The following is a 27,033-nucleotide window of genomic DNA, read 5'->3' on the forward strand; positions in this document are numbered from 1 at the left end:
ATAAATACATAGTAAATATAAGTGGATATTCACTGCTCATAATAATGATAGTAATGTCTTATGGTTTAAACTATATATATTTGTATACAATGTCTGACAATGATCCAAAGACAATTCCAAAAGGTAATTGGTGAAATTACAGTATTCTAAGGACCTAGCATTATCACAGAAGTGACAAAGGTAATAATTTATATTAAAATATGTCAAAGATATATCTTATAATCTCTAAGCTAACTATTAAAAGAAAAAGAGTAAGCGCTTGGGTGGCTCAGTCGGTTAAGCAACCAACTTTGGCTCAGATCATGATCTCAAGGATCATGAGTTTGAGCCCTGCGTTGCGCTCTGTGCTGACAGCTCAGAGCCTGGCGCCTGCTTCAGATTCTGTGTTTCCCTCTCTCTCTGCTCCTCCCCTGCTTGTGCTCTGTCTCTCTGTCTCTCTCTTTCAAAAATAAATAAACATAAAAAAAATACATAAAGTTCGGGGCACCTGGGTGGCTCAGTCAGTTGAGCGTCTGACTTCAGCTCAGGTCACAATCTCATGGTTCATGGGTTTGAGCCCCATGTTGGGCTCTGTGCTGACAGCTCAGAACCTAGTGACTTCTTTGGATTCTTTGTCTCCCCTCTCTCTGCCCCTCCCCTGCTCACACTTGTCTCTCACTCTCTTTCAAAAATAAATAAACATTTTTAAAAAAGTACAAAAAAAATAAAAGAAAAAGAAAAAAAGTATAAGTAACAAATTTTGTTAATTTGTTACATAAACATCACAATATTAAAATATTAATATTAAATAATTATAACTAACAAATTAACAAACAAAAAGAAAAAATGGAAATAAAAAAAAGTCTTGATTAATCCAAGGAAGGTAAGACATGAATGAAAAGGAAACAAAAAGACAGATAACAGAGAAAACAAACAGATGATAGACAAAAATCCCAAATAGATCAGCAATTACATTAAAAGGATTAAATATTCCAAGTAAAGAACTAAGACTGTCATACTGGGTGAAAAAAAAAACGTAATATGTTGTTAACAGACCCATCTTATTTTTTAAGCACACAAAGTTTGAAAGTAATAAAATGGGGAAACACACAATACAAACAGTAACCAACTATACTTACATGAAACACAGAGTTTAAGGCAAGAAGCATTATTCTCATAAAAGGGACATGCATAAGGATAAAGGAGTCAATCCATCAATAAGTTACCAAAAGTCAAAATCTGAATATACATATAACATAGCTTTAAAATATATAGAACAAACATTGTCATGACAGTAAAAAAAAAAAAAAAAAAGCTACAATCATAGTGGATGACTTCATCACATCTCTCAAAAGCTGACACAACAAGCAACCACTAAGGATATAGAAGATCAGAACCATAAACTTGACTTTTAGAACACTGCACCCAACAATGACAGAATATATCTTACATTATTTCGTGTATGTAAAGTTCAAACTGAGGCAAAACTAACGTATGGTGTTAGAAGTCAGAATAGTGATAGCTCATGGCAAGGGTTAATGGTTGGAAATGGGCATTAAGAGGCTTCTGAAGCAAGGGGTTCCCGGGAGGCTCAGTTAAGTGGCTAACTTCAGCTCAGGTCATGATCTTGTGGTCCGTGAGGTCGAGTCCTTCGTCGGGCTCTGTGCTGACAGCTTAGAGCCTGAAGCCTGCTTCGGATTCCGTGTCTCCCTCTCTCCCTGCACCTCTCTGCTCACACTCTCTCTCAAAAATAAACATTAAAAGAAAAAAAAAAAAGAGGCTTCTGAAGTGCAGCCAGTGCTCTCTCTTGATGTGGGTGCCGATGGTCCTGGATGTTCACTTTGTGATTATTCATTATGTTTTACACATCTGAGTTTTCTGTGTTTGTTATACTTCTATTAACATTTTTACATGAAGAAAGAGGGGAACCTTTGGATTTGACAGCATTGAGAATCACTGCTCTACTTTACTGTTCTGACTCCCTGCCACCTCCCTAATTGCATATTCAACTATTTTCCTCTCCTCAATCACCTACCTACTCCAGCCACCCTGCCTTCCTAACATATGCCACAAAGTCTTTCCCATCATAAGGCGTTTGCACTTTGCTGTTCTCTCGGCCAGAAATGTTCTCTCTCCTATTCACAAAGCTAATTCCCTTGCTTCATTCATATGGCACCTCCTCAGAGAAGACTTCTTTGGCCACTTTATGTAAGGTAAGACTTCCCCTGAGGCACCTGGGTGACTCAGTTGGTTATGTGTCCAACTTTTTGGCTCAGGTCACGATCTCATGGTTTGTGAATTTGACTGAGCCCGCAACTGGTTCTCTGCTGTTAGTGCAGAGGTCACTTTGGAGCTTCTGTCTCCCTCTGTCTCTGCCCCTCCCCCACTCGTAGGGCTCTCTCTCTCTCTCTCTCTCTCTCTCTCAGAAATAAATACACATTTAAAAAATAAAAGAAAGACTTCCCCAAATCATCTCTCCCCTTACTCTAGCTTATTCTCTTTGTAGTTCTGTCAGTTACCGCTTTATATATTTTGTGTCTATATCAAGTATACTTATGAACATAAGCATTGTGTCTTCTTGATCCATTATTATTTTATCAATACGTTATATCTGTTTTTACCTTTGTGATGATTTTCATCTTCAATTCTGTCTATAGTTGTTACCCTAGTTTTTCTTTGATTCATATTTCTATGGTATATCTTTTTCTATTCCTTTATTGCAGCCTTTCTCTTCCCTTTTTAAACATATCTCTTCTGGGGTGGCTGGGTGGCTCAGTCGGTTAAGCAGCCGACTTCGGCCCAGGTCATGATCTCACGGTCCGTGAGTTCGAGTACCGCGTCGGGCTCTGTGCTGACAGCTCAGAGTCCGGAGTCTGTTTCAGATTCTGTGTCTCCCTCTCTCTGACCCTCCCCCGTTCATGCTCTGTCTCTCTCTGTCTCAAAAATAAGTAAATGTTAAAAAAATTTTTTTTAAACATACCTCTTCTAGAAAACATAGTACTAGATATTTTTAAAAATCCAATCTATATGTCTCTGGCTTTCAATTGGTGAGTTTAGTCCATTTATGTTTATTATAATTAATACAAAAGCCCATTTTATGTTTTCTATTTTTCATGCTTTTATATAGATTTTTTTTCTTTTTTCCCATATTGAGCATTGGGTTGAGCAAAATTTTTTGTACTGAATCCAAAAGTTATGCTTTGCATCTTTATTTTTCTGGTGGTTACTCAGAATTAAACACTACATTTCCCAACTACCAGGTGTGGTTACATAAATTCTGGCTGATGAAATATAAGCAGAAGTGTGGAACTTCCAGAAAGAATTTGTTAAAAGGGAAGAGGTTCCCCTTTCCCCCTTGCTTCCTCCTGCTACTTTCCCCCAAACTGGAAACTGGAACACCTACATGGGACCCTGAAGTGATCATGAGTGTGGCAGTGCTGAATGGTACGCAGACAGTTGAGTGTGTCTCTCCATGATAATGTCCTGATACTAGTCCTGGCTACCTATCAGGCAAAATTCTTTCACCTGAACGAGAAAGAAACTTCTTTAAAAGTCGCTATTATTTGGGATTTTTTTTCTTAATCACATGCCACTGGACCTAATAGGGCACTGCTCAATTCCAGGAATTGTTGCCTTTACTGTAATTAATTTTCTAGCCTATGGGATGAAGGTGTATCTTCCTTGGTCCTTACCCAATTTATGGCACTTGGCCTTCTCCTCTGGACTTCTGCTACTCTAATTCCCACACACGGTGGGTTTCCTCAAAAGCAGAGCCCGAGACGAAGACCTGACTGTAAGTAGTTGACTTCAGATCTTGGGAAATGAGGGTGCAGACAGAATAAGAAGGAAGGAAGAAAGGCATAAGAAGGCTACTGAGGTCACTACTGTGGGGTACTTGATTTCACTGGGACCTCCTGAAAAGTGCTCAGAACACCTCTTAAAATTGCTTCTCACCAGATAGACAGGGCACTGGAGTATTTATCTACTAGACCCCATCCCCTGTTGGCTAAGAACCTCATGGGTTCTCCATCATGCATTTGGAAGGAGCAAGCTCCCCATACAGAATTTTCGGTGGCAGAAATTCTAAAGAGGGTGTCATGAGACCGAGATGAGATGCTGTCCCTGCGAGGTGAGTCTGAGCTTGTTGCACAGAACTGCCCACTGCAGCTACAACTACAATGAGAAATGGGCGAAGGGAATGTGGCACCAGATACCAGAGCTCTCTGCTCTACTGACCAAGGAGTTTTCACAGCTGCTATGTGATTTTCTGAGCTCTATTGGCTTCCCTTTTGTTGCTATGGCAGCTATAGGGTTGAGTTCAGGAAATGAAACCTATAGCCTATGCAAATTCACCATTTTATCTTGAACCAAATTCCCAGTTTTAGAAGATCACTTCGCCCTGAACTTTTTCACGGCATGTTTCCCCATCTCTTTGCTCTTTTCCAATGAATTCCTCCTCTATATTGCAACCCTTAAATTGCAGGGAGTCCTCAAGTTTGTACTGATTCTTTTTTTCTTTCACTGTACCATCTCACTGAAATATCTCACTTATTTTTCTATCTCATTTACCACCTATAAAGAGAACTTAACCAAGCTTTATTTCCAGTCCAGAGCTCCTGACTTCCTAATCCAAATTCATCGTCCTGTACTAGATGTGGTCACCTAGATTCACCATATAGGTAAGCAAATCTAACACGTCTAAAAAAAAAAAAAACTCATTATCTTTCTATATCTCAATTAATGGCATCTTCACCTAACTCATCCAAGCTAGAAACTCCAAGCTAGCAACATCTCTGCTTTCTTCTTCCTTCACTCCTATTTAATCACTTGCAAAAATTTGTTTGCTCTTACATCTTTCAAGTGTACCCTCTTCTTTATTCCTATAGTAATTAACCTTTATAATTTTGTACGAGCTTTTTTAAAGGACCAAAAATGGTCTCTTGCCTCTCCTTTCTCCCCTTGCCAAACAAAGAGGAGATCAGTCACACCAGGATATGGTTTAGTCAAGAAACTTCACATGGTTTGTTTTGAAAGCCCCTATCCTTCCTCCAAAATTCCCAATTTCCTGCTCCAGAGAGGCAATCTATTTCAACACCTTGAGTAGACTCTTATTATTTACTTACTTTCTTTAAATAATATGCCTGTAATTTTACTTCATGATATTTCAGTTTTAAGCAATATCTCATGTTTCTTCCCTACAGATGATGAGGATTTAGCTTCCCTCTCTCTCTCCCCTCCCCACCTCTTTCTCACACACATTACCCCCCCCACTTCAACACATATCCATTCTTTCATCTTCCAAATATAGCAGCAACACCATAAATTTAGTTAGTGTTTACATTACTATGTTTATACAGATGTATTTACAGTTAAGCCATGTATCTACTATGATTACTTATTCCAATAGAGTATTTTATTTTTCTTGGTGTTCATAATGATCTAGTTTTTTTCTCTGCTTGGTTCTCGTTGTATTTATCACTAATTCAACATCAGACTCTCCTATTTTGTAAATTTCCTCAAACACATAGACAATCTATCAGTTTCACCTTCAGACCTGCTCCAATCTGGACTGGTTGGTTAGCTGTCCCAGTCTGATGCATACTTGTCATGCTGGAATTCTGCTTCACCATCATCCTAGGAATTTCCTTCGCCTCCCTTTTATGATGGGCTCTGTTATCTGATTCCTTTATCTTTTTTTCCCTTAGGTTTACTCCCTGAGTTTTGATGGAACACATCTTCTGATAGCTTCCTGAGAAAAACTGCAAGGTAGAAGAAATTTTCAATAACTTGTATGTCTGAAAAGATATTTTTTATCCTCATACTTCACTGACCGTTTCTTGCTTTAGAATTCTGGATTGAAATTATTTTACCTCAGAAATATACATATATATGTATGTATGTGTGTGTATATATATATATTTATATATACATATAAATAAATATATATATATATATATATAATTTATTTAGAGAGAGAGAGAAAGAGAGCAGGAGGGGGAGAAAGAGAGAGGGAGAGAAAGAGAATCCAAAGCAGACTCCTCACTACCAGCACAGAGTCCAATGTGGGGTTCAAACTCTGAACCATGTGATCAAGACCTGACCCGAAACCAAAAGTTGGACGCTTAACTGACTGAGCCACCCAGGTGCCCCTACCTCAGAATTTTAAAGGCATTGCCCCAATGCCTTCCCATTTCTCATGATGTTGTTGAAAAGTGTCATGCCATTGTAATTCTTAACTCTTTGTAGGGACTTCTTTTTTTCTGTCACTGGAAATCGTGTAGGATGTTTCTTTGAACTCAGTGTTCTGAATTTCACAATAACAACCACTGGAGTGAGTCCATTTTCATTCATCGTTCTGGTATTTAATTGAAAATTCATGTCTTTCAGATCTATAAAATTATATTGAATTATTAGTTCAATGATTTTCTCTCTTGACTACAATTATTCAGATGTTGGATCCTTTAAACTAGCAGTCTGACTTTTGAAAAAATTTCCCATTTTTCGTCTCCATGTCATTTTTGCTGTAGTCTTGGAGAAAAATTTCCAAGTTTATTTTCTATCCTTTTAACGTTATTTTTCATTTCTGTTATCATATTCTTGATCTCTAAGATTTCCTTTTTTTGTATTCTAAATGCTGCTTTTAAAAAATAGCAATGCCATTCTTGTTTTACAGATGCTGTATCTTTTATCTGAGAATATTAATGATCTTATGTATTTTTTTTTAAGTTTTCTTTTCCATCTCTATCTATTGAGTGTAATCAATTCTGTTTCTTCCGAGTTTTTTCCTTGTCCTACCTTTTCTTTGTTCTCTATCGTTAACTTTCCTCAAACTGTTGAGGACTCCAGACTCTCTGATTGCATTTAAGAGAAGTGCATGAAAAAACTCAGTGTAAGCTCCAAGCATGCATACAGAGCTTGTCAACTGGAAACTGTACTGTAGAATTATCTGGGTTCTCTAGGTCTTTTCCCTTAGACAAATCAGATTCTCCAGAGAAGACTCTCCCTATCTTCTTCCGGGGAGGGATCAGCCTGATGCCTTTATTCTGGGGGCCAAAAAGAGGATGAGGGTTGGGGATGTGTGCTCAATATATACGATATCTACCTTCACTTTACCCTCTTCTTCCCTCCCACCTGGTCAATATGGAGCCTCTGATCTTTCCTGGAATTGGTCTCAAATCTAAAACTAGGGTAAAAAGGGGGCAATCTTGTGCAGTGGTAATGGATCGATCTACTTCCAAACAAACTTTCAGTCCATCCTGCTATATTCAGTCCCACTTTTACCTCTATTTCCAGAGGTTTTTACTGCTACGAATTTCAGAGCTATTGGGAGGTTCTGTGAATACGTTAATATATCATTTTGGGTCTTAGTTTTCTTAATTGTTGCCGTAGGATTCAGCTTTCTTAAGGTACCCTGTCAATTATTCCCTTTACCATAAATTTCCAATTTTCAATTTTTTGTTACCATTTCCTGTCTTAATCTGTGTGTTCTTTGTCTGGCTTATACTCTGAGAAGTCCCTTTATTGTAGCTGTAGCGGCACTTTGGAAAGAAATGTTGTTAAATTCAACTTAACCAGAAGTCTGCCAAACTTTGGAAGTAGGTATCATCTGACTCTCCTTCCTCTTTTTTCAACTTCAGCCTGCATTTCAATTTTGTGGATTTTTCTGTGTCCTCACTGATCATTCAGAAAAAAACTTCACAAGTTCATTCATCCTGAAGTGTAAGGAATGATAGGATTTGATGTGTTCTCTCTCCCAAGGGTAGTTTAATTTTTAGCATGGACTAAATTTCTTATCTGGCTTAAGCCAAAGGAATAAAGAAATACAGTTCTAATTAAGAAACGTTAAGTTCCCATTTCTAAGTGTTTTGGAAGCCAGGGAAGCCTGTATGCTTCCCTGAAATCACACTTTGTTGAAGGAGGTCCAGCTGTGCCCATGCATAAGGCGGGTGATAACATTGGCATCACTATAGGCTTTCTAGGATGAGAAGAAGTAAGGGGAGCTGCTCAATGACAATTCTAGTCCCAACCTGTGTGTCTTGGAACTGAGATAATCAGGTAGAGACATCATCATCCCAAATATTGATATTAATCTGGAACAAAACATTTTTTATTACGTTTATAATAAGTATACAAAGACAGGCATCATCAAATCCAAACAACTCTAAGTAAGCCTGTGTTAAACAGACCCCTTTATACAATTAGTGGTTGTGAGGCATTATGAAAATACAAGACACCACATAACTGTATGACAATTAGGTCAGGAAAATAATTATGGCTAATAATATGACTAACCACCTTAAGCTGTATGCATAATAAAAAAAGATATGTGCTCTTGGTTGAAGCAGACACAATTAGCCAAAATTTGGTAGGGAGCACATTTTCATTTTTAGCAAACAACAGAGGATGCCTCCAGCACTCTGGAGACCTGTACACAGAAAATTAAAGTCAGATTTATCTGCAAGGATACAAGCAACAGAAAGAGAGGAGAAAAGAAGACAAAACTACAGATAGTCCCTTGTTTACAACAGTTAGACTTAAGATCTTTTGACTTTTTGATGGTGTGAGAGTGATACGCATTCAGTAGAAACCATACTTCGAATCTTATGTGGATCTGTTCCCAGGCTAGTGACGTGCCGTAGGGTATTCTCGGGACGCTGGGCAGCAGCTCCCAGTCAGCCACTAGATCACAAGAGTAAACAAAGGATGCACTTAAAATCATTCTGCTTTTCCCTTTCAGTACAGTTTTCAATAAATTACATGAGGTATCCAAACACTATTATAAAACAGGCTTTGCGTTAGATGATTTTGACCAAGGGTAGTTAATGTAGGTGTAGGCGTAGGTGTTCTGAGCGCATTTAGGTAGGCAGACTGATGTTCAGTAGGTTAAGTGTATTAAATGCATTTTGACTTCAGACCTTTTCAACTTAGGATGTAATTATGGGGACATAACCCCCCCGAAGGTCAGGGAAGATCGGTAGTTAAACCTCCTCCTTAACCTTGATTTCTGGTCATATTATTTTGTTAAATACTACTATTACTACTACTAATAATGGTAATAGCAAATGCCAATGTATTGCTTTGCTATTTACTGGACATGTCTACGTAAAGCATCCTACATATGTTAACAAATCCCACGCAACCTCCTGTGATAGGTGCTCTTCTCCCCAATTCTTCAGGTGAAGAAACTAAAGCGCATAGAGATAAAGTAATTTGCCATGGTGAGTGGCAGAGCCGGGATTTAAATTTAGGCTACCCACCTCCAGAGACTGGCTCTTAACACCACTCCACACTGCTGCCACTTTTCTGCTTGTGTTTTCTATTCAACTAATTCAATTACAAATACACAGTTTCATCACCGGTTATGCAAAACTTACTCCACCCTCACCTTATCGAGAACTTAACGGTCCTTTTGATAAAATACCAATACTAGCAAAAACAAACACGAAGTTCTCCAGGATCTGAACATTTTCATAACTTGTATCAACCCAACCTAAAATTTACCAGCCCGAATTGTGTTTTTCAAAGCTTGACTAATATCCTGTCACATGGTATTTTTAAGAAACCTCCAGCCTAGTGCTTACATCGTAGCCCCTCTTACCTGTTCTAGGCATTTAGCAGACAGAAGCCCTTCAGATTCTTTCCCTGTTTTCCAGTTTCATCTGATAAACAGAATAGAAGAGGCAATACTGAATGCCCTGCACCAATCAAACATGTTACCAACTATTAACCGAACCACCTTACCATCGGTCCATTTGGGGCTTCCTGTCTTAATGTTGAATAATCAACAATTAACAATAATGTAATTTCCAGTCAGCAAAGCCATTTCACCAACATGAGTTGATTTGTTCTCCTTCTTAGCATTTAAATGCACGGTCCATTTTTGCCTTAGGAATACTTTGCTGTTCTTACCAGTCTCCCAAATCTGCCCTTAAAAGACGAACCTCGGAATATTATGTACGGGTATGGCTACGTTTCCCTACAAAATACACCTGCCACTTCCCCTGGAGAAACAAAACGGAGGCTGGCTGAATTTTTCAAACGTGAGGACGACCGTGTCCTCTCGCCCGGCTCCCGCCCCCAGCCGGCCGCGGCCTCCCGCGCCTCCCCCGCCCCCGCGGTGTCCGGCCGCCCCGCCGCTGGTAAGGCCCGGTCCGGGCCTCCCCGGGCCGCGGCGGCGCCCCCTGCAGGCCGCGGCGGGCAGAGCGGGCGGAAGGAACCCGAGCCGGGCTGCCACCGTGTCCGAGCCGGAGCCGCAACCGCCGCCGGAGCGTCGCGGGACCCCCGAGTCCGTGCCGAACGCCCTCCTCGCCGCCCGCCGCGTCCCAGCGCCCGCCGGAGCCGCCGCGCCGCCCGCACACCCCGGAAGCGGCCGGGCCCGGGCCCGCCTCGGCCCTCTGCTCGTCCTCTCCGCCCGCACCGGCCTTCACTCTGGAGCGGCCCCGGCAGCCGCAGCAGGGGCGGCGGCGGCGGATCGAGGAGCTCTCCAGGTCGTCCCGGGAGAGGCTGCTGCAGTCCCGGGACAAGATGTTCTCCAAGTTCACCTCCATCCTGCAGCACGCCGTGGAGGCGGTAAGGCCGCGGGGCAGCGGGCGCACGACAGGCCGGGGATGGCGGCGGCCTACGCTCCCTGCGGCCTCGGCCCGGGGCCTCGGCGGCCCGGTTTCCGCGGAGGGGCGAGGCCGGGGCTGGCGCTCCGGGGCACGGCGGGGCCGTCGGGGCGCCCGGGCCGAGCGGCCTGGCTCGGAGCAGGCCCCCTCCTCGCCGTCCTGCCCCGCGCCGGCGCGGGTCCCTGTGCGTCCACGGGGGAGGGGGTGGGCGGGTGCCCCGGCCGGCGCGGGGTCGCCTGATTCCTCGATGGGCCGGGGGATCGGGAGCACCTGGCGGGGCCGTAGGGCGCACCCCGGGACTCCCGGACCGTTAACCTGCTCTGGAAAAAAGTGATCACCGTGGAACAGGACAAAAGAAACGGCCAGACACGGCTCGGGCTTGGGTTTGGCTTGCTGTCGTGTTGACTTTGGAAGGTGGGGTGGGGAGGAAGGTGTGCCCCTGCCGGGGGCGTGGGGCAGGGAGCGGGGGGCGACTCTGCGAGGAGGCCGCCCGCGGACCCGGTTTCCTAATCCTGCCGGCCTTGCCTTCGTTGGCCTCGCGGCCCAACTCAGCTGCATCGTATTGATTGTTGTGAAATGGGAGTTGGGAGGGTCTGGTCGAGTACGTGGTCTAGACCGCTTCCAAGCCTTCGCAGAGCAGCGAGGCCATCTGTTTCCTTTCTTGTTCTCTCTTCCTGGACGCTCTCCTTTGAGGATTTTAGACACCAGCGTAGACAGACATTCAGATACCCTCACAGCCTAACACAAGAGTAGTAACTAAAGAGGAAATGAATGTCTTGCTGCCTTTTTAATAATAAGAGGTCCAGTTTGCTCTACTTTGGTTGTTTCTCTTTCCTCAGGGAGAGTTGCCCAAACTGAAAAATACATCCTGTGGGAGAAACCAGTACTTTGCTAATTTTAAAAAAATGTCATTCTCTTTCTGTGTTTAGAGTGTGTGATATAGCACACTAAAATTCACCCAACTTAAAAAACAAAAACAATAAACCAACTGCAATAGAATAGTTTTTATGGTCAGATAAAAATCAAATGGGTTTTTAAAATTAAGTATGAGAACAAAAACAAATTCAGTACAGTTGTTATTTTAAGTGATATGTGGGAAATGTTTAAAAATCATTTAAGCTCTACGACAAGCTCTTGGGAAAACGTGTATCAAATCAAGAAAGCGTTTTCTTGAATGAAGAGCAGTTATTACACTGAGGGAGATGACGGTTTTAGACTTGAGGACAGCTTTTAATTTTCCTTTCTTATACACAGTCTGCAGCACCTTTATGTTAGAAGAACGTAACCGAAATTTCTGAAAACAGTGACATTTACATTTTATATTATTTTTTAACTTAAAATGCCAAGAATCCTTTAATTTTAACATTGAATACAGGTTAATACTGAGTTAAAAAATGGGAATTGAAATTAAAAAATGTATTTCATTATTTACATCCTTTACCTATCAGGCTGATCCTGCCTTATTACTGAAATAAGTAGTTAGAAAAAGAAAGATGGTTTTCGTATTCTCCCAGTAAAGAGTCATTTTTATCCCGAGGCCTGTGTTTTCTGTCCTTGTTTTCTTTTTGTAACTATATGCTAGCATCTACCAAATTATGCATGTCAACTGTCTGACTGGCTCTGTAATATCCAGCTCCCCTACTTTGCTGAAGTGAGAAAAAGTTAAGAGTGGATTATAATCATCTAGTCCTAGTAACTGATACATTGCATTTAGAAAACTAATGTTTTTATTTTCTTAGAGTTAATGGTTTTAGCTGTGATACCTTCCAGTTTACCTTGATAGGAGGTTAAATCTGAAAACATTTTGGCCGTACTAACTTTTCTTTTTCCTTTTTACATTCCCTCTTGGGAATGAACTCATACATAATGATAAGTAAGCCATCTTTGTGGTATTTGAAGAGTGTTTTTTCCTAGCCGAAGATTGGTTTCCATTTTTTCAGTTCTATTTTATTTGCCGGGCATTTTCTTCTATAAACTACTTTTACCACTCATCAGTTCATTTCACTAGCTTTTCTCTGTACTCCTTTTAATTTGTACGCCCAATTAGCATTTTCTTTTCTGTCCGATGAGTATTTTCTGATAACAGTTTTGCAATTAACATAATTATCCCTGTTTTTCAGAGGTGGGACATTATCCTCTGTGCAGATGCTGACATGACCTTTTTTTCAATTGTGTTGCTGTTTTCAACCATTTTGATATTATTACTTTATAGGTTTCTTTGTTCAATTGGATCAGCCTTCAAATGGTTTTTTAGGGTTGACCAGATTAACATTTAAATGAGGTTTACAGGCAGAGTTTTCCTTTTTGTTTACTTAATGGTTTCTCCTCGCTTCCTGTTAACATTATAAGGAAAAAATATATGAGGTATTTTCAAGATTAATATTTGAAAATGAGTTGTTAAGTGGAGAGACTGCATTTTGAGTTTAGGAGACAAATTCATACCTTGATCAAAAACAAGAACTGTAACATACCTCTTGCTTCCCTTTTCAGAAATGAATCTTCCCTCAGAGTGAAAATGATCGGCCAGTACGTTTTGCAGTGAATCCATTTTGTTTAGCCTGTTGCCACATGTCACAAGGGTGAAATCAGGCCTCTCTGGTAGTTAGTTCCGAGGTTGGACAGGATCACGCTAGTCCAATTTCTCCAAAGTACAAGTAAAACACTTTCCATTTAGTACAATTCAATGTTTGTTGAGGGCCTAGTCTGTCCTAGGTAATCTGCCAGGGGCTGGTTCTTGTTAAATTTCAGCCAGTTTCACCCTTTCGGGGGCAGATTTATTCCAAGAGGATAAGGGAAGGAAGTTTTATCAACTTTAGCTAATTAATTCAATGGAAGTCATTTTTCAGGATGTGCATCTTTTCAAAGTAGAGTGAAGAGTTGATGATTGTTGAAACCAGTAATTTTTGAAAAACTATTCTGCCCTGGCAATTAAAACTTCAAATCAAACATCTGTAGTGTTTTCTTAGGCGTATTCTTTTCTGACAGGATCTCTAACTTTAGTTGTTCAGCAAACATTTTATGAGCCTACCGCGAAAGCGTGGCACAGCGCAGAGGGAACAAGGTATACCATGCATCCTTGCTCACAATGCTTACAGTCTAATTTAGGAGACAAAACAAATACACAAATTAAAGATTAAACAGTGCACAAGAGTGCGGCCTAGCCCCTAGAGCTGTATAGAACAGGGTCTCAGCTCTACGGCCGACCCTTTCCTCCCATGCAGGACAAGTTACTTAATCCTTGTACATTTCAACTTCCTCATTGTAAAATGGAAATAATGATACCTATCTCATGGGATTATTGTGAAAATTTAAACGAGACAATATATATGAAGTGCCTAGGGGAGCACCTGGTACATTGTACGTGCTTCATAAATGTGAACCATTATTATTAATTTTTGGATGATTGTTCAGCCAAGGAGTTCTGTGGGGGCACACAGGATCGCAGGGCTTGGAGAAGGCTCTCTGGAGGAAGGGAGGCTTGGGCTGGCCTTGGGAAGGGCAGGGAAGGTAGGAGAGGCCTTAGGGAAGAGGTTAGGAGGAAGAAGCACTTAGACGATTAGGGCATGGAGTGTTCCCGATGCACGTGGGAGAGTGAGCAGATGGGCTTTGGTGGCAGATGGGGAGCTCTCCTCTGGGTTACCGCCGTGAGTCTTTCTGTGTGCTCCGGCTTTTGGAAAAAGATGGTCTGAGTGTCTGGTTACAAGCAGTGTTTCCCTTGGGTGAGGCAGTGAACTGGCTTTGGATCTCAATAGGGGCTTGGAAAAAATCGGAGTTTATTGTAAGATAATTTAAGACCATCTAGGAAGTGTAAACTTTGCAGCACTGTGCCCGGCACATAACTGCTCATTAAATGGGAACAACTGCTGTGTCATTTGCTTTTTCACTCTGTGAATACTATGGAGTGCCTACTCTGTGCCACGAGTCGGAAACCGGGAATTCAGTGATGAAAAAGATGCCATAAGCAGTCCCAGCCCTTGTAGAGTGGACGATGCAGTGGAGGTCAGCAATGACAGATGTGGGATCAGGGCTAAGAGAGAGCGAGCCTCAGAGAGGGTGCCACAGAGCATGTGCAGAGAACTGTATCCTTGGCCAGAAGTCTGGCAAGGCTTCCCAGGGAAAGCCATGTCCAAGATAGGCATTCGTGTCAAGTTTTGGTCGAGAGTGTTACTGCATGAATTCTCAAAAATTTGATCTCTGTTTTGTAAAAAGTGAATGCAAATTAGAATCCCCTCGTGCTGAATCTAAATTGTAAAATTTTTACCCATTGCATAAGTGTTTATTTTATATAGTGGTAAAACAGGTGATTTGCATGATAGAGTTAGTAGTGAAAGACAATTTTAGTAGGAAGTTTTACATATATAAGGAAATTTATTCATGTTGTAACAAGATTGTTACTAAACTAAGTTATTAGCAGTTTGGAACTGTCTCACCGTCTACTTAAATATAAATAGGTTTCTTATTTAAATCAAACTCCTGGGAGAGAGAGAGTCACAGGTAAGCAACACTAGCCTGCTTTGAATTTGACTAGAACAACAAAGGTCACAACATCAATCCTGTAAGATCCTCTGATTTAGTGACTTGGAAATGGAGTTAAGTCCCACAGGTAAAATAATCTGAAACAAGGATGCTGTAATTACTTATATACCAAGGAGATGCCTTTGGAAAAATTTAACAGATCGCAATATTTACACTTAAGAAATTAAGTACGTTTTTTCTTTCTTTTTTTTTTTTTTTGAAACACCAGATTTCATTTGAGTTTGTCCCAACTGTTAATACATTTAACTATATAAAAGGTGGTGAATAAAAAACCAGGTCCCCCAAAACAAGAGAGTGTTGATATCTTTGAAGACGATCCTAAAAACAAGTAGCTGATTAAAACAGATTTTTTTTTTTAAATCTAAAAGTTTCAGGAACGTTATTCTGTTTTCCAAAGGTCACACTTTCTAATTTTCTTTCTAATTTTTTTCTCAATGTCCCTCCCCATGTTCTTCTTCAGGGATAATAATCCCAAAGGTTTAAATTCCTTTTGTTAAAGATCTGAAAGCCTTTTTAAGAATTTCACAGCTCTCCATTTGGAAAATGAGGTGCATCTCTTAACCCAGTGCGATTCAGAATGGTGCACACAGGCAAGCATGAGAGCGAGCGTGAAAATGTTGGCGATGGCGAGAAATGTTCTTTCCTAAAGACATTTCATCTTCTGGGTTGACACGCTGAAGGTGTCCAGGACCAATGTGTATAACTTGCCCAATAGTTCTGAGGTTGTTTTGACAGGATTTCGAACTTTAAGAGAATTTAAGGTCTCTCTGCTTGAGGCCACCAAGAAATCAAAGCGGAACAGGTAGTACGGGAGTAACATGACCTCTTAGGTCATCGGTTTAGATGAAGTGGATGGAAATGAAAGATAGTCGACTGTGCCATGTTTTAGGTTCCCAGAATAGAAACCCATTTGTTTTTAAATAAGCCGGGGCAACTGTGAACATTCTGACCAAAATTTGTGGGCGATAGTAGGACTTGGGGTGGTGAGTGGGGGAGCATTCTCTCTATTTTAGGAAAAGACCATGTTGTGGAAGGTGCATCTTTTTCTATCCGTTTAACACACATTTGAAATACTTGGCAGGTTTGCAGTGAAACGGCCAAAGGGATATAATTTTGGTCTTAAAAACATTTGAAGTAAATTTTATTTAAAAAAAATTTTTTTTTTTCAAACATTTATTTGGTTTTGAGAGATAGAGCATGAGCAGGTGAGGGGCAGAGAGAGAGGGAGACACAGAATCCGAAGCAGGCTCCAGGCTCCGAGCTGTCAGCACAGAGCCCGACGCGGGGCTCGAACCCACACACCGTGAGATCATGACCTGAGCCAAAGTCGGACGCTCAATCGACTGAGCCACCCGGGTGCCCCTGAAGTAAATTTTAAAGCCAAAATGTAAAACATTTATGGCTCTGTGGAATTTAAATTGGTAGTGTCTTGTTCACATAGGTATTTTGCTAAAAATATGCGCTGTCTAATCCAGGCTTGAAAAGATTCACATCTGTGTGTCACTGAACGTAGGGAACAGTTTTAATCTGATTACAGGGTTGACTTTGGCATATGTGTTCGTAATGGTGACGTGTAACTAATTACACAGCAGCTTGTACAGTTTTGCATTTCAAAGTCCTGGGTACGAAGATCCCTGGTTATTGATCATTTCATTTTACTGATAATTTAGATAGGATATTGCATCTTTTCATTTCACACTGTTACTTTTGAAGCCGTACGTAGTTACTAGTTTCAGGGAGGAAAAAAAGAATCCCAGTTCTTGTAGTTTAATAATAATATTGATAAATGTGATAAATGTGTTTTTCCTCTTTCTTAATAAATCATTGTTACTTTCTTGACTGCGTTTCTCTTTGATATCTGACATATAGAATTGAATTAAAGCTCATCCTTTATTTTTATGCTGCTTTGGTATTATTAGTAGACAAATACAGAGTTATACTGTACAGGAAACGTTTCATGCCATTTTCTTAATCGTTGTGGTCTTTTTGTGTGTGTGTGTGTTTGTGCAGCTTGCACCTTCTCTTCCTTTGCAAGAAGATTTTGTTTATCACTGGAAGGCAATTACCCATTACTACATAGAGACTTCGGGTAAGAAACAGAGCTAATGTTAATTGAACAGAAAATTTATGAAATACTAAAATATGTTTCAAATTAGTTTTCGAAGTTGTTTTATATGTAAAGTTATAGCCAAGTTATTGTACTTCTAATTCCTTTTTTAGATTCATTTAAAAAATGTGTCTGTTGAGCACCTGCTATGCATAGGCATTGTTCTAGGCACTGGGTGATAGAATGAACAGTAGATCAAACAGGCAAAATCCCTGTCCTAATAGAGTTTATATATTGACTATGTAGAAGCGAACAATAACTAGACCAATACACATAGTGTGTCAGATGGTAGGTACTAAGGGGAAAATGAAGCAGGCTGAGAGGATAGAAGTGTATACATGGGAGGAAAGGGTACAGCTGGCTGTTGTAGGTTAGAGAAAGCCTCATTGCCCAAGCTGACCTCTCAGTTGGAATCGGAAGGAGAGAGAGAGCAAATCTGGGGGGTTGGTTTCAGGAGGAGGACCTAATGCAAAAACCCTGAGGCTGGAGCATGCAACATGCTTGGCATAGTCTAGGAACCTCAAGGAAGCCAGTGTGGCTAGAGCAACGTGAACAAGGAGAAAAGCGTGAGGAGATGACATCAGACAGGAGCCGGGTGCCGTCGCGAAGGGCCTTGTAAGCTGTTATAAGGGCTTTAGCTTTTACTCCAAGGTGGGAAGCTTGGGTTAGAGGGTTTTGAGTGGCGGTGTAACATAGTCTATCGTAAAGGGACCACTTTGGCTTCTGTGAAAAAAATGAGATCGAAAGGATGCAGAGGTGAAACTGTAGAACCATTAGGGGACTTTTGGAATGTTGTAAGCAATGGTGGTGGCTGAAGCCAGGGCAGAGCTGGTAAGAAGTGATGGTATTCTGGATCTATTTCGCAGAAAGCTTTGTTGATGGATTGAATGTTGGGTATGAGAGACTGAGTGAAGGAAACTCCAAATTTTTGGACTTGGGCAGTTGGAAAATAGACCACTTAGCAGAACAGGCCGACTGTAGGAGGAGCAGGTTTGTAAGAATATTTTGGACGTGTTAAATTTGAGATGCCAATTACAGATCCAATTGGATGTGTCAGGTAGACAGTTGGAAGTAGGAATTTGGAATTTAAGGTGGGGGTCTAAACCAGAGATGTGAAACTGAAATCATCACCTTTAAGTAGGGTTTAAAGCCTTGGGATTGGATGAGATGTTGTAGGGAGTAAGGATAGATGGAAGAGAGAAAGGGTTCAGAAATGGAGCCCTGGGGCTCAATGTTCAGAGGTGAGGATGATGAGAATAATAGCAAAAGGTACTGCGTTTGCCCATGGGGTAGAAGACACCCAAGGTAGAATGGTGTCCTGGGATTTAGAAGAGAGAGATTAATTATGTCAATTGACGGTGATGTCAGGGTAATGAAGTCTAAGAAAGGATCTTTGGACTCAGCCATGAGGAGCTCATTAGTGGACTTGATAAGAGGCATTTTGATAGCAAGGAGGAGAGAGAAGACCTGATTGCAGTAGGTTTAAAAGAGAATGGGCAGAGAACCTGTGTAGACCATGTATGTGGACTGCTCTGTTACGTCAGTGGAAAGGGGGGCTGAGAAGCGAAGCAGTAGCCGGAGGGAGATGTGATATCAAGAGACGGATTTATGTATGTGTGTATGTATGTAATCTCTACACCCAATGTGGGGCTTGAACCCACAATCCAGAGATCAAGAGTCACATGCTCTTCCAACAGAGCCAGCCAGATGCCCCTCAAGAGAGGGCTTAAAATATGTTTTTAAAGATGGAAGATAGTGCAATTTATACTTTGTTGGAATGATGTAGCAGGGAGGGAAAGGTGGACAACAAGAGTTAGATGCGATCATTTCTGAGCAATACCCTTAACTAGGCAAGGGGATGGGGTCTAGGGCACACGTGCAGGCTTAGCCTTAATAGGCATGTGGACAGGCCATCCATTAAATAAGGTAGAAAGCAGAACATATAGGTATAGATTCAGAAAGAGGGTGGTTGTGGTTGATGTACGAAGTCTTCAAAAGTTATTTTCTGGTTGCTTCTGTCTTTCTCAGTGAATAGGAAGGATGGAGATTAAGGGGAATATGAAATAAATTAGGTCAAAGGTGGACAAATTTTTTCGGTAAAGGGCCAGATGGTAAATATTTTAGGCTTTGTGGGCCCTGTGGCCTCTGTTGCAATGACTCAGTTCTGTTGTTGTAATGCAAAGGCAGCCATCAACAATATATAAAAGAATAGCTTTCCTTTGTTCCCATACACCTTAAACACATGGCAAGACTGGATTTGTCCCATAGGCCAAAGTCTGGCAACTCCTGCGATAGAGTATTCAGGCAAGCCAATGGGGTCACAGGTAATTCTTCTTTAAAGGAAAAAATCCTTTACATGTGTGTAATAAGTAAAAATTAGACAAAAAATATGTATACCTTTCCATGTAAAATGGGATTTCTACCTTAATTTGGATATTTAGACAGCAGACCTACAGGAAAGTTTTTTTGAGAGGAGCTGCCTTTTCAAATGACTATTCTTGCCCAAGTTTTCATCCCTCCATAGCTTTAAAGGAAATACTTTAAAGGAAGGGCCTTAAGTTCTTGCTTTATTTATTTATTTTTTTAATGTTTTTTTTTCATTTATTTTTGAGACAGGGAGAGACAGAGCATGAACAGGGGAGGGTCAGAGAGAGGGAGACACAGAATCTGAAACAGGCTCCAGGCTCTGAGCTGTCAGCACAGAGCCCGACGCGGGGCTCGAACTCACGGACCGCGAGATCATGACCTGAGCCGAAGTCAGCCGCTTAACCGACTGAGCCACCCAGGCGCCCCTTAAGTTCTTGCTTTAAATGATTTTTTTACACTGCAGGAGCAGAAATAAGTATGTACTTTATAATAAAGTATGGGACAAGTGCGTCTGCATCAGGCACAGAGAGAAAACAAAGAAGGGAGAAATGGGAAGAGGCAGAGTCTAGAACCTGGATTTTATTTTTTAATTTTTATTTATTTATTTTGAGAGGGAGAGGATCTCAAACAGGCTCTGCACCGTCAGCGCAGAGCCCAGGGTGGAGCTCCATCCCACGATCCTGGGATCATGACCTGAGCTGAAATCAAGAGTCAGACACTCGGCTGACTGAGCCAGCCAGGCGCCCCTCTAACCTGGATTTTAAAGGATGAGTAGGAGGTTCCAAGATAGATAAGGAGGACAAAGGCATTTCAGGTAGAAGGAATAGCAAAATGCGGCACACGGAGACCTACATACAGCTTCGGAGGGATGAGGGTAGACGGCAGAAACTACATGTTGCCTTCTAGGGAGCAAAGATTTTAATTTGTCAAGTCAAATTTACAATTTATTTGCTTCTCAATTTAAACAGTCTTTCTGGTCATTTTTCTCCGTTAATGACTGTAAACAGACGATGCTTGAACATTCATTCTTCCCTGGAATGTTTATGTCAAGTCAGCAATTAAAGGAGAAAAATCATTAAAAAAAATAGATTTCAAATAAACTTACTTCTCTTCTATTAGCACCAGACTACTCATTTTAGAAGAATACAAAATGAGACATCGTAAGTTAACATTTCTTGAATTCTTACTGTGTGCTAAGACATGGAACTTTACACACGTCATTTCATTGAAATCATTCAAAAACACTTACTGGTGTTGATTAGCCCCATTTTACAGGTGTTGGTGACTGAGGCTTGAATAGCTTGCCAAGGTCATCCAACTACAAGTGACTGAGCCAAGATTTGAATGCAAGTTGTCTAATTCCAGGCCCCATGCTTTTTTTGTTTGTTTTGTTTAATTTTTTTTTTTTTTTACATTTAATTTTTGAGAGAGAGAGAGAGAGAGAGAGAGAGAGAGAGGGAGGGAGAGAGACAGAGCACAAGTGGGGGAGGGGCAGAGACAATGAGACACAGAATCTGAAGCAGACTCCAGGCTCTGAGCTATCAGCCCAGAGCCCAACACAGGCCTTGAACTCACAAACCGTGAGATCACGACCTGAGCCGAGGTCGGACGCTGAACTGACGGAGCCACCCAGGTATCCCTCTGGGTGCCATGCTTTTAATACCTGCCAGATATTATATCAAACTTGGTACATATGTCCTCCTTGGAAACAAGGGTGACTCTTGTCTTTCCATTGTTTTCTCTGTAGGGCTTAGTGTTATGGTTTAAACTGTGTGTTTACAAAAATGTGCACACATACAGACAAAGCAACATGTCATCAAATAAATATATAGCATACTAGGATTGTGTTGTACATACTATGTAGTAAGTAAATGACAATAGAAATGTAAGTAAGAACTTGGCATTTCCAAGTATATTTTGATGTTTATTTATTTTTATTTATTTTGAGAGAGAGAGAGAGAGAGAGCACACGCATGCAAGCAGAGGAGGGGCAGAGAGAATCCCAAGCAGGCTCCACAGGACCTGATCTCACAAACTGTGAGATGACCTGAGCTGAAATCAAGAGTTGGACGCTTAACTAACTGAGCCACCCATGCCCCCCTCCAAGTATATTTTGCATTTAAATATTCTAGAAAACTTCACATTTTATTAAGAGTAATTTAACCCCTTTATTAAGAGTAATTTTAACAATAAGGACAGGTTGATAAAACCATGTGATTTTCAAGTTGAACTGTGAACTCTGAAAAGTATTGATGAAATTTTATCTTAAAAAATCAATAGGATTTATAAGAACTCTCCTGAGGAGAAGCTTTAGCTTTGTGAATAGTTGTCTGTTAATGAGAGATGTCCAAAATTTTTCTTTGAGCTCCTCATGCGTTCACAAATGGAGATTAATTAGGGGCTATAAATGTCTGACTTGCCAGTGTTACGGTGTGATTCAGTAGCAGTCCAAAACAGAACCTGCCTTTTCTACACATCCTGCCTGATTCGGCTCAATGTTTAAAGGCCAACCTGTTTCTATATAGACTTAAAATTCAGATCTTCTGAACTGGCTGATTGAAAAAAAAAAAAAAACTTTAGTTGCAAGTGCATACAAAATATTGATTTACATGTATTTTTCTTGGTCAAGTTCCCATTTCCATATAAATGGCTCTTATTTTGAATTCTCGTGCATGGACATTAGCTAATAGAATATATTTCAGAATATTGATTCAGTTTTTTTATAAGAATATGGCAAAAAGAATCATCTGAATCCCGGCAAAGATAATTATACCATGAATATAAACTTAAGTGTGTAGTTGAGATTTTTCTCAGTTTGAATTAGAATAGGGGAAATATCAAGAGTATTTGGGTACAAATATGCAGTTTTAAAATGTTTGAATGTTTGATGAATTTTTTTATTATTATTATTTAGATGATAAAGCCCCAGTGACAGATACAAATATCCCTTCTCATCTGGACCAGATGTTAGGTATTTTGCTACAAGAAGAACGTGAGCGAGAATTCGGAGTGACAGGGCCATGCATGGAATATTTGCTTCATCACAAGATCTTGGAAACGTTATATACCTTAGGGAAAGCTGACGTAAGTTCCTAATCCACATCGTGTTCTTGGGCATGTAATACATGCAATAATGTCTTAGAGACAGAGAAGCTGCCAAGTACTAAATTTAATTATAGAGGTACTTATTAAGCATGGCAGGATTCAAGTCAGGATTGTGAAAAACAGAAAGCATGCAGGCTGTACGAATGTGACTCTCCGTAGAGCTAGCAAAGCCTCCAAATGCTCTAGACAACAATGGGTACTTAGGCTGCTTAGAATTACAGTGTAAACATTTGTGAAAATAAAGTCAAGTGCACACACTCAGCCATAGGACACGAGAAGGAACCCAGTGAACGTTGTGTTATGAAAATAGGAATTCTTTTTCACAGTCCTGAAAGAGAATGTCACTGATTGTTCTGACATGACCTCTACTGATGAGTGGAGCCAGGTTAACTTTTTAGGCCTCATGAATCTTGAGAAATCTTTGCAAAACTGATGTTATGGTATAAATAATATTCTTTACCAAGAAACTTTCAAATTGCGTATGAAGGCAAGTTTCAAAGCCTGTGGGTTTTGTTCTGTGAATTTCTGTAATATGTGTGAAAATCCAACTGACGAAAAAATTAATAGACATCTTGAAACACCAGACAGAGTCACGAACAGTGGTGTTAAGGACAGTTTGCTTTTAACCGAGTCTGTAATACTCGCAATTCATTTTAAGTTACATTCATGTAATTTATATTTTAGAGACAGGACATCTGCTTCCAGTGCCCCGCAATTCATTTCCTTCCTCCCTTCTTTCTCCTGTCATGTGGAGAGAGGGGCTTTGCAACACTAACTTGAATATAGATTAATTGGTTTTTGAGTGAATGTTAATAATTGTACCACTGGCAAATTAATTTTTATATTGGTGATTAAAACATTATTAATGTTTTATCTGAATAATGCAAGGTATTTGCTATCTAAAAAAATACTGTGCTTAAGATTATAGTTTATACTGTTTCCAGATAGCGTGTCTGTGATGATGCTGTGGAAATATATTCATTTTGTGACTGTTTTCATTGCGAGGCAGCATAAGCAGGTCAATCATTGAACATAGAACCTTGTTAGTTCGTGCTCTCTTAACCCACAGAGTAAGTAATCATTTACCTCCTTTTCAGCAAAGATCAAAAACAGCTGGCATGTCATAAACACTTCTTCATTGTTTATAATAATCATAATGTAAATAATTTTGCAACTAATGTAAACCAGCATTGTTAGAATGAATCACAGCATTTTATACCAGAGGGTTCCTTTTATTTACATATACGTGTTGGAAGGCTTTGTTTACTCCTGCATCTCTATGATGGAGGGTTATTGATCACCCATCATTAGTGTAAGTAACAAGATTCTGCTTTTGCTTTAGCCGTGGATTTGACCATAGTAGTTTCATGTTTCTGTCGTATTTAGAGCGTAAACGGGTTGATGTTGCCCAAACCAGCTCTGATCTCAACAACGTGTTACTATCACGCTGCTTGTAATTACATTAGCCTGTGGTTCCATAAGCTATATTATAGTCCCAGATGTAATTTTATTTCCAGAATACCAGTCATTAATATTGGGTTGAGAATTTGATTCTGACGAACTCATTAGTTGGCCGATTGCCTTGGCTTTTGAGGGTGAAATATATTCACGTGTGTATTTCTCCTCGTCTTTAATTTAAAGGCTTTTGAGTGTGTCTGTATTGCCTGTTTTCTTCTTGTTCGTGTTTCTTTTTTCGCATACCCAGTGTCCTCCAGGAATGAGACAGCAGGTGTTGGTATTCTACACTAAACTTCTGGGAAGAATCCAGCAGCCACTACTCCCACACATTAATGTACACAGGCCAGTGCAGGTATTTTCTCCCCCTTAAATTTGATTGGATTTCTTTGAGCGTATAAATTATTTAATGCAATTTTTCTGAGAGTAAAAATCATGAAGTTATTCTCAAAATAACATGCAAATGAGCAAATCCTTGAGCTTTTTGTCTACCCGACATGGTATTATATATGCCCTTGATGTTTTTCTCTTAAAAATTTATACATCAATTTTTCCTTTAACTTACCTCTGTGATACCTCAAGGAGAGTTTCTTGTGCGCCTTATTGCTTTTTTAGGGCAATTGAAAAATTAGTAAATCTGTTTTGTTATAGGTGATTTTAAATAGCTTTCTATCTGAAAAATGCAAGGTATTTGCATTATTTGAAAAATTTAAATACACGTAAGGCAAACAGAAAACTGTTTACATACTTGTAAAAAGTAACCTAAGTTTCAAAATTTGTTTTAAATTTTTTGACAGAAATTAATTCGACTGTGCGGTGAAGTCCTTGCAACACCAACGGAAAATGAAGAAATCCAGTTTCTCTGTATCGTGTGTGCAAAGCTGAAACAAAATCCCTACTTGGTTAATTTTTTTCTGGAGGTACGGTATGCTTCTTGTCAACCTTCAAAGCATGCTTATATTAAAATTATTTTGAGAATTGAATTCTGTAAGTAATATTAGAAGGAATTACATTTGTGGGTATCATATGGCTTGTTTTACCTCCTAGAATTATTTTTCACTTAAGATCACTGTTTTAACTTGAAATCTTCTGGGGAAAACAATTTTCAGAGAAAATAGTTGAGCCAGATATATAGGGCAGCACAGGGTCTCGACACATAGAATCAAGGCTTAGCAGGAATGCAGCTTGAAGGGGAAAATCAGGGAGAGAGAAGTCACAGAAGTTTATAAGCTATCTTTTCAGCCAGGCAAGCTCTAGTGTGGAGCATGGGTGACCCGGACTGGGGCAGGGATGGTGTGTGCAGATTTGGACAGATGTGCAAAGTCACGAGTTACCTCTCCAGCCTGGGATCACAGTTGGGATTGCTTTCATGTTCTGTACTGTCTTTTCTTAGCCATAGTCATTGAATCATACTTTACTTATTACATCAACTGATATTTTGGGTTTTACTTCTAGTTTTAAATTAGACGATTTTTTTTAAGTTTATTTATTTTGAGAGAGAGAGAACGAGCACGCGTGTGCACATGAGCAGGGGTGGGGTAGAGCGAGAGCGAGAGAGAGAGAGAGAGAGAGAGAGAGAGAGAGAATTCCAAGCAGGCTCCATGCTGTCAGCACGGAGCCCAATGCGGGGCTTGAACCCACAAACTGTAATAGCATGACGGGAGCTGAAGTTAAGAGTCAGATGCTTAACCGACTGAGTCATCCAGGTGCCCCTAAATCAGACAATTTTTGTGTACTTTCTTCTTTCATTAACTTTTTTCTTTTGTTTTCAGCAGTGAAATTATTAGGAATATGGTAGAAAAAACAGTTTTGATTTTTTAGTTTTTTAAAAAATCTTTTTCTCTCTTTTCTTTTTTTTCCCCTAGATTAGGTATAAGTTACATACAGTGCAGTTTCCCCTCTTTGGGTCTACAGTTCTCTGAGTTTGACACACAGTCACGTGGCCACCACCACAGTCGAGCTACACAACAGTCACGCCGCCCTCCGGCACGTCCCTTGTAGCCATCCTGTCTCCACCCCTGTCCCCAGCAATCACTGATGTGTCTCCGTCCCAGGTTTCCTCTTTTACAGAAAGTCACAAATGTAATCAGCCTTTGGGGTCTGGCTGTTTTTCCTTGGCAGAATGCATTGGAGGTTTGTGGACGAGTTTGGTCCTTGATATTGTTGAGTAGTATTCCATCGTATGGATGCGTCACCATTGTTCATGCATTCAACCAGTTGAGGGACTTGGGGTTGTTTCCCGTGTGGGGCAGTTATGAATAAAGCCCCTCTGAACATTCACACCCAGTTTTTTTGGTGCGTGGATTTAGGTTTTCACACACTTGGGTCACTACCTGAGAGTAGGTTTGCGGGATCGTGTGGCAAGTGTATTCTGATTTTCGTAAGAAACTGCCGCACCGTTTTACTACATGGGCTTATCGTTTTGCGTCCCGTCAACAACGTATGAGAGTAGTTCCCGTTTTCCACAGCCTTGTCAGAGTGAGTGTTGTCAGGGTTTGGTTTTGTCTTTAAAAGCTTGAGCCAGTCTAGTGGGCGGGTCTGTTTTCTATCTCACTTTACGGAGTTAAGCCACCCGAGATCCGCTTCTGCGCTCCTGATGAAGACGGACAGGCAGCCGAGCTGTACCATTGCATGAATTTAAGTTTCTGGTTGAAGATGAGGATTGTGAATGCCAGTTTCTCGTGATGCGCCTCATATTTTGAAAGTTTGCTTCAAAACGGCTGGAATACATTTATGAGTTCAGGTTTCAAGGACTTATTCATTAGAATGATATTACAGTCCTTTAATTTTTGATATAAATATATCAAGTATCTCAGTCTGGCCAAGTCAGATGTTTCTTCTCAAAGTGCACGTTTACTAAAGTTTTCTTAGATACCC

At 40.4% G+C, this 27,033-nt stretch overlaps 1 protein-coding gene and 1 long non-coding RNA gene across 2 annotated transcripts in view; one reads left to right on the forward strand and one right to left on the reverse strand.

Moving 5' to 3' along the window:
• Nucleotides 1-8,075: 8,075 nt before the first annotated feature.
• On the reverse strand, nt 8,076-10,009 carry LOC124506745 (uncharacterized). Its single transcript, XR_006960872.1, has 3 exons — nt 9,721-10,009; nt 9,578-9,638; nt 8,076-8,658 (listed from the first exon to the last, which is right to left on the reverse strand). It is a non-coding gene; the product is annotated as an uncharacterized LOC124506745 (long non-coding RNA).
• Nucleotides 10,010-10,370: 361 nt separating this feature from the next.
• FHIP2A (FHF complex subunit HOOK interacting protein 2A) overlaps nt 10,371-27,033 on the forward strand; it is a 37,640-nt gene continuing 20,977 nt past the window's right edge. The window contains exons 1-5 of the mRNA XM_047073490.1: nt 10,371-10,548; nt 17,133-17,211; nt 22,511-22,680; nt 24,407-24,511; nt 24,954-25,076. Coding sequence (XP_046929446.1) covers nt 10,504-10,548; nt 17,133-17,211; nt 22,511-22,680; nt 24,407-24,511; nt 24,954-25,076 — 522 coding nt within the window. The 5' untranslated portion in view covers nt 10,371-10,503. The remainder of the gene's footprint in view (nt 10,549-17,132; nt 17,212-22,510; nt 22,681-24,406; nt 24,512-24,953; nt 25,077-27,033) is intronic.

This window comes from Lynx rufus, unplaced genomic scaffold (assembly GCF_022079265.1).
Source record: "Lynx rufus isolate CCGP_SWC_20201006 ecotype Redwood Valley unplaced genomic scaffold, mLynRuf1.p SCAF_11, whole genome shotgun sequence".
Classification (NCBI taxonomy): Eukaryota; Metazoa; Chordata; class Mammalia; order Carnivora; family Felidae; genus Lynx; species Lynx rufus.